The sequence below is a fragment of the Cicer arietinum genome, chromosome 8 (genome assembly GCF_000331145.2).
Source record: "Cicer arietinum cultivar CDC Frontier isolate Library 1 chromosome 8, Cicar.CDCFrontier_v2.0, whole genome shotgun sequence".
Lineage (NCBI taxonomy): Eukaryota > Viridiplantae > Streptophyta > Magnoliopsida > Fabales > Fabaceae > Cicer > Cicer arietinum.
Window position 1 is genome coordinate 17,777,648 of NC_021167.2, and position 8,876 is coordinate 17,786,523.

General features: G+C 30.2%; 1 protein-coding gene across 1 annotated transcript in view; it reads left to right on the forward strand.

Annotated features, from left to right (window-relative positions):
* LOC140919079 (uncharacterized) overlaps window positions 1-1,881 on the forward strand; it is a 6,602-nt gene extending 4,721 nt beyond the window's left edge. Inside the window, exons 5-6 of the mRNA XM_073364597.1 lie at window positions 836-922; window positions 1,382-1,881. Coding sequence (XP_073220698.1) covers window positions 836-922; window positions 1,382-1,881 — 587 coding nt within the window. The remainder of the gene's footprint in view (window positions 1-835; window positions 923-1,381) is intronic.
* The last annotated feature ends 6,995 nt before the right edge of the window (window positions 1,882-8,876 follow it).

The window sequence follows — 8,876 nt, forward strand, 5'->3', positions numbered from 1 at the left end:
GAGTTTAGATTTCTTTCTTTCCTTCCCTTTTCCTTTCTTTCTTTTTCCTTCATTTCTATTTCCTTTCTTTCTATTTTCTTCCTTCCTTTTTATATCCTTTTCTTTTCTCCCCAAACAAATATATACATAAAGATATATATATATATATATATATATATATATATATATTTTAATTACTTTTAACAAATATCTCAAAATATCTAGATATTTGTTAAATTACCATTTCACCCATAACGCATTAAATTCTTCGTAAAAGATTCACCGCAGCTAATTTAATTTATTCATCGATGAGTAATTCTAATTGGCATCAAAATATCTTTTTGATCATATAAACTCCAAAATATTAATAACTTTGGCTAAAAAACCTCCGAGCCAATATCCAAAATACACAAAAATACATAAAGTATACTTTAAAATTATGGGTCTTACAATACCCCTCTTCACCCATTACCACCTCGTGTCTTTGGGTCCACGTGTTTTGTCCATAATTTATCTCCTATTTTGGAAAAATTGTCAGCTCGGTCACTCAAGTGTGTCTTTCTCGGTTATCATCGGTCCCAAAAGGGCTATCGTTGTTATTCTCCCACACTACACCGCTAAGTTACATCAGTCAATGTTACCTTTTTTGAGTCTGTACAATATTTTAAACCTACTCATATAGCTATTGAGCCCTATCAGTACATTAATCCCGAACCTCCTCAAATAGTTATCCCTATCCCACCCACTCATATTCCTATCGAACCTGTCGAGTCTGCCCCCCAACCTCCACGACCACTACAAACATATCAGTGTCGTTGCTAATCCTTTATTGTGCTTGTTCATGTTCCTATTACAGACTCTCCTCCGACTCCACCTCCAGATCCGGCCCTACAACTTGAGCATGACCTTCCCATTGCTCTTCGTAAGGATATTCGCACCACCCGTAAACCATCTCCTCATTATATTGATTTGTGTTATCATCGCCTTTCTCCTTTACATTACACTTGCTTGTCCTCCTTGTCTTCTGTTTCTATTCCTAAAACTACCGGTGAAGCATTATCCCACCATGAGTGGAGGTAAGCAATGCTTGATGAGATGTGTGCTCTACAAAGCAGTGGTACTTGGGAATTGGTTCCTTTACCTCATGGGAAGTCGTTAGTTGGGTGTCGTTGGGTTTACACAATGAAGGTTGGTCCTGATGGTAAGATTGATCGATTTAAGGCTCGTTTGGTAACCAATGGATATACTCAGATTTTTTGGTTGGATTATAGTGACATTTTCTCACCTGTTGCCAAAATGGCATCTGTCAGACTGTTTTTCTCCATTGTAGCAATTCGACATTGGCCTCTCCATCAACTTGACATTAAAAATGCTTTTTTGCACGGTGATCTTGAAGAGGAAGTTTATATGGAGCAACCACCAGGGTTTGTTGCTCAAGGGGAGTCTTCCACCATGGTTTGTCGGCCACACAAGTCCCTTTATGGTCTTAAACAGTCTCCTAGAGCTTGTTTTGGAAGATTCAACTCAGTAGTACATGAGATTGGTATGATCTGTAATGAAGCCGATCACTCTGTATTTTATCATCACTCAACCCAATGGTGCATCTATCTTATTGTTTACGTGGATGACATCGTTATAATTGGTAGTGATCAGCAAGGAATACTCCAGTTAAAACAACATCTTTCAAATAAATTTCAGACTAAAGACCTTGGTAAACTTCGTTATTTTTTGGATATTGAAGTAGCCCAATCCAAGGATGGCCTTGTAATTTCACAAAGAAAATATGCTATGGATATTTTTGAAGAAACATGCCTATTAAATGCCAAGTCAGTTGATACTCCTATGGATCCAAATGTCAAGCACCCAATCAGGGGAGCCTCTATCAGATTCAGGAAGATATAAGAGATTGGTTGGAAAATTAAACTATCTCACAGTCACTCGTCTTGACATTTCCTTTGTTGTCAGTGTGGTAAGTCAGTTCTTAAATTCTCCTTGCCAAGAACATATGGATGTTGTAATCCGGATTCTTAAATACATCAAAAGTGCACCTGGAAAAGGTCTCATTTATGAAGATAAAGGACATACTAAGATAATTGGCTACTCAGATGTCGATTGGGCAGGCTCACCCATAGATAGACAATCAACTTCCGAGTATTGTGTACTTATCGGAGGGAATTTAATATCTTGGAAGAGTAAGAAACAAAATGTTGTTGCAAGATCCAGCGCTGAGGCAGAATACAAGGCCATGGCACTAGTAACATGTGAACTCATCTGGTTGAAACAGTTACTAAAAGAACTTCAATTTGAAGAGGCCAGCATAGTGACACTAATATGTGGTAATCAAGTTGCGTTGCACATTGCCTCAAATCCTATTTTTTCATGAGAGGACCAAGCATATTGAGATTGACTGTCATTTTGTTAGAGAAAAGATTGAATCAGGTGACATCATCACTAGCTTTGTCAATTCCAATTATCAGTTAGCAGATGTTTTTACAAAGTCATTGCGAGGTCCTAGAATTAGTTATATATGTAACAAGTTAGGTGCATTTGATTTATATGCTCCAGCTTGAGGGGGAGTGTTAAAATATTATAGTAGAATGTAAATAATTAGATTAGATGGGAAGTAAGTATTACGGTCCGTTAGTATTATTGTAAATTAGGATTGTTTAATACCCTTTGTCTATATAAAGAAATTCCGTTGTGTGGTTGAAACACACGGGTTATTCAATATGTCTCTCAATACTCTTGGCCCAATTTCAACTTCACAATAGATTGCAGATATACTAACAAAGTCCCTACACTTTAGTCCTTTCACATATTTAACCTCCAAACTTGGTCTTCTTGATATCCACTCAAGTTTGAGGGGGACTGTTAGCTTATCATAGCTATCATTTCTCATTTGGTTATCTCAATTAGAGTTTGTTATTAAGAAAGTTTAGAGTTAGTTACTTTTTTTTTACTATTTTCCCTTATTTTTAGCTTTAATTTGTTTTATTCTCTATAAAAAGGATCCTTATTTTATTTGTTGGAACCCAAGAGAAGAGTAATATACAATAATTTGTCTTCATTGTTATTAAATGAGATTAAGAGAAATTTCAGTTTATTATGAGATTAATAGATAATGTAAATGAAGAGGAAAATCTTTGTGCTTATATTGTTGCTCTTGTTCCCGAGGCAAATATTGTTTTGCCATACCATCATTTTTTAGTGATTTATTCTCTATATTTCAGCTTGAACCTGCATGTTGTTTCAAGTTAAAAAAAAAATAATGATGAGGAAATTGTAAAGCCTTATTTTGAGGTAAATTTTGATCAAATTGATATTTTAAAATGATATAGGATAGGCATAAAATTCAATCCTTTGGTTTATTAAAAATTGACTATACATATTTTACGATAATGATCAAAATATATCCTTCAAATTTTTCGTTTGGGTGTCATGAGTCATATACACACAGTGGGATAAAACATGATTCAACATATTTATAGAAAGAAAACTTACTTGTTACAATATTGTGTGGAGATTGACATGGAGCCACTTCTTGCAATTGATTTTACATTAAAGATATCCTATTCTCGATTACTAAAGTTATCATATTTAAAAATTACCTAGGTAGAAAAGTTATCTATGGTTATAATATCCTTTTTTAAACATAGAATGTCCTCTCCCACCTCTCAATATTTTTTGAATTGACAAATTCAGAGGTGTATTTTTGACAAAAACACACATTCGAATTGGCTAATCAAAATATATAATTTGAAGGCTTTTAAGAACATAAAGGGCCGAGAGAAAAAGCTACTTTTTAATATATTTTTAGTTTTATATATAACTAGTATAATACCCGTGCTATCAAATGGGTAGTGCGTTGTTTATATATTTTTATTTAATTAAGTATTTTTTATAATAAATAGAACAAAATAAATGAAGTTAATTATTGTAGTCGATAATTACCAAACTAATATATTAGTTGTACTTACAGTTATTAACATGACAACAAAATAATTTATGATGTAGTTGTGGTTGCGAGAGTTAAAATTTCATGAATATTTATTAATAATAGTATTGTGATTGCTATCGAGTATCCACGTAATATTGATTTGTAGAAAACCATTTTTCAAGACAATGGGCATGCAAGTTACAATGAAACCATAGTAATAATAGAATTTAAATGCTATTGATTAAGACATATAATAATAAATCATAGTTTAGTCAAATATGTTTTACATATAAAGAAATCTACTGTAGAAATGTCATCCATCATAGGATGTTAAATTAGTAATGTATCATCAATAACTTTTGTAATGTCGAAAGACAACTTCATTTCTTATATTTTTTCGCATCAAGGGTCATAATCTGCACCAAAGCCCTGTAATATAATCTACATGTTAATTAATATGATCTTATGAAGTAATTTCAATTGTATTTTGATTGTTTGATAAGATAACAGAATGTGAGAAATAGAGTTAACAACATACTTTAACTTTTAATGGTTGGACTACATTCTCTATAGTATATTCTTTCTATAACATTTTCAATGTTAGTTGACAATCCATCTCAACAAAATAATATTGATTGAAATTGTCTTTCTATTGCAAAAATAAACGCACACAAAATCTAAATTGTTAATTGTATTCTTTACTATAAAACTTAGCACATTTGTTAAATTAGATTTATGTATATTATGGTAAAACATTAATGTGACATATCCATGATGGAATACTCAATAGATTAGTCTAAAGTACAATATTGAATTACAAAATAATTGAGCAACACCTTTTAACTAATTGAAAAGTTGATTAAGTGAGTGATGATATAAATTTATAGGTTATGTTGATCATTTAGATGCTTTCAATGTCTATAGTTGTATTTTTTTTTAAGTCTGCATATGGAATAATTAAAGAAAATAATTTATCAGCGAATTGATTTTAGGAACCGTACTGAATTGCCATTATTGATTTATATTAATTGTTAAAAAAAATAAAATATGACTTGATTTTCTATAAAATAAATGAACCAGTTTGGTTCATAAAATAAAATGTAATATATTATTTATAAAGTATGAAAGTTTCACTGAGTTTATATTTTTTCAATAGACAACATATTGACATTTTTCATATTATTGTTCCTAAAGACATTAATCAATTAAACATCCATCCCATAATAATACCTTTGAACCAAAAAGTGTACTTGTGTTTAGTGTTTACAACAATACATAATTTGAGAATATATATCCCATGATTCAGACTTCATGAGACCAAGACATAATTAGACCTTAGGATTACAACATATAATAATAGTTTTAACATAATTGATGTCATCATCTACTTTCTAGCATATAATTTCATTGTAGTTCCTATTCACATTTGATATTCTTGAGTGGTTTTGATGATGATAGCTGGGCACTTGCAATTGCATCGTTACCCTCATTATCTTGTTGGTCATCAGTTGGAGAGGCCTTTTAGCTGATGTAGTTGACTGTACATTTTCAATATCGTTTTCACCAGTCATTGATAATGATTGCTACATATTTCATAAAGTTTGTAGGAATTAATTAGATTATTGTCATAAAGATTTATGAAATCATAATGTATTTATCAAAATGATGCACTTATAGATAGTGATATAGATATACTTACAGTGTCAAATAGTATTTCTTGACTAAGAAGTTCACGACTCGGTTCTCCTTTAGATGTGTTTTGAAATGGACTTCTATTAATTTAAGTTGTGCAGTTTTTAATATATATAATTTATTACAATTAGAAGATACAATAAGGCAATATGTAGTTTGAATACCTCTTCAGTTTGAAATTATTTCTTAATTGCATCAATAAGTGCAACAACACTTCATGACTTATTAACATAACACTGCTTTGAAGATGGTTGTAGTTTTACACGAAAAGCTAGAGTGATCCCCATTAACATGTTTCAGGTAAATGAGTTATGTCATATTATGTGGTAAACAATAAATATCCAAAATACGAAGTTACTTGGACTAAGCATTATATACATGCCTCAATCATATTCTTCCTAATTTGAAGTGCTGAAATTCCAAGTAGTGAAGTACAATCCTGGTCCCACATAAGGAATTTACAAAAGCAATTGTCGTGAAAAACTTCAATGATCATTTTGTACCTGTTTTATGTTGTTAGGATTGATACCAATAAGTGTTTGATATAAGGACTGTAATATTGATTTATAAATTCTGATAAATTAAGGTTGAATATTGAACTACTCTTATGGGATATTTGCTTTTAGTTTGGGAACAAATATATATCCTTATATGACACTTAAGAGAAAACCTTTCATATAGTAACACTAACCCTTAATAATATATAAATTGTTTCTACTTTATTCCATATGCCTATAAGCTAGAAAATTGTAGCCATTTAGTTTTACTTTGATTGGACAATATATTTTGAATTATGAAGAACAAATGAAGTTACATACTTCTAAAATATAAAAAAACATCATCTATTAAAGTTTGATGTACCTTGGAATTGGTTCGTCAACCTGAACACCACATTTACATTGATAATTTGTAATCCATTCTTTAGCTTTGACTGTGCAATTAGTGCAACCAAGATAAAACCAACCGAATTTGTCTGGCACAACCTTTGACAGAGTTACCACAGTGATACATATCATTTCCTAAAAACCATGTTGTAATTAAAAAATTGTCACAATTAAATAATGTATATATCTACATAAAAATAGTGTTATGAAATTATAGAAAAAAGATTACTTATAAACAAAACTGCTAACTGAAGATGAGTGGTCAACATCATTAAAATCGCTTGACCTATAATCAGGCTAAATCATAACTGCAACATTTGAAAGACACTCGTAAAGAGTTGGTCAACTTACTAATTTCTGAATTCCTTGAATTGATGTGTGTTTTCATTGATAAGAAGTTTAGTTCTACTCAATGCATTAGTGATTGTATGCCCGTTGTTTCATGCCATATAGAACTAATTAATTAACAACTACATTTAAGTAAATTCTAACAAACAAAATCTTTCATTAAACAATTAGTACTTAGCATGTCACCAAATGTTGCAGCTCAAATTCCAAAGATGAACAAAATATCCACTATGGTCAATTGGAGTTAACAAAACTGGACGAATTAATTAATAAACTATGAACAATAATAGATAGCAAAATAGTTCATAACTTCACATTTCTACACTATTGATCAAACCAAACGAACATAAAAAACATTCCTTTGAAAATAATCACAGTTCAAAACAATCAAAGTCAACCAAATCATACTTCAGAAAAAATGCAAAAACATAAAATCACAAATGCAAACAAATGAATCCAAAAACCTAAAAGATCAACAACATCAATCAACGAAACTTAAAAACACTCATTTTCACCAATCAAAGCATAATAATAATAATAATAATAATAATAATAATAATAATAATAATAATAATAATAATAACGACTCATTCTCGTTTTCTTTCACCTTCTTCTCACCTTCATCCACAACAACCATGTATAGTATTTTACCAACCTCATAAGCAGTCATCCCTGTAACACGATCTAGATTAATCAATTAAAGAGGATCAATAATTGATGATACACATTATTAGTTAATAAAGAGAAATTAAGAACAATGAAAAATCTGAAAAAGAGAGAATGGAAAAAAGAAGAGAGGGTTAGAGAAAGAGAAAACGGTAGGGTTTGTTGGAAGCGTAAGGAACCGCCATTCTAAAATGTGGTTTTCTTTTGAGACTGCTTATTCTTAGCGTTACCGATGTCGTCATTTCTCTCTTTCTTCTTTATTTTCTTTTTACTCAACTTCTCTCTCTATGTCATGTTTCATTTCACGCATCTCTCTGTGAATCTGTTTGCTTTTCTTCTATGTGAATCTGTTTGATTTGCATAAATGTTGGAGTATTGCACTGTGTAAACCAGAAATATTTCAAAATTATAAAAATTTGAAAAAGTTGAGTTATGTGCAGAAAGTTAGAGTAATTAACAATTGTGACCCTAAACTTTTTGCAAAGGTTAAATTTATGAAGGACAAAATTGTATTTTTGATATAGTTGAGAATTCTTATAATGTATTGTAGATAATAGTTTTATATTAATTTTTTCATTTTGATTTCTATAAATTGTTAGAAATTTTTTGTTTTGGTCTTTATTTCACTTTATATGTATATGTAATATGCAACAAAAACAACTAGTAGATCATGAATTTTTTAAATTACAATTTTAAGATCCACTTTTAAGGTTGTGTGATACTCCAATTTGAGTGTATGATATAATCTATAAAGCACTTCATATCACGATAAAGACTCTCAAAATAAAAATGAGTTGATAACCTTTTCAATGCATCTTTGTAAATGTTGCATATAAGAGTAATGATCATGAAAATGGAAATAAATTATTAATTTCTCCATGCATCATTGAAGATTAAGTTGATAGAACAAGGATGATTGCATTGATTTTAAATATGCGGAATTGAATTTTGTTGGAATAATTTAAATGTTAACAAATAATTTTTGTTTATTATTGAAAATATTGTGTTAAAGGATGTGTATTAATATTTTTTTCCAATAATTTCTTAATATTCAAGGAATTTGAAATCTTATAAATTTTGATACATTTTGTGAAGAAATTTTTTTTTTTGATAAATCTTATAAATTTTGATACATTTTCTTAATATTTTTTTCAAATTTTATAAATTTTTTGATAAAAATCTTTTGAAATCTAAATTACAAATTTTGATACATTTTGTGAAGAAAAAAAAAACTTACTGAAAAACAAAACATCACCAAATAAACCCTAGCTATAGTTCTCTTTTACCCCAATTCACGATTTCCCTCTCTTTTACCTCTCCTTCACTCATTTCCGGCGGCAGCCTTGCAGGCGCCGCCTTCCACTCTCCTC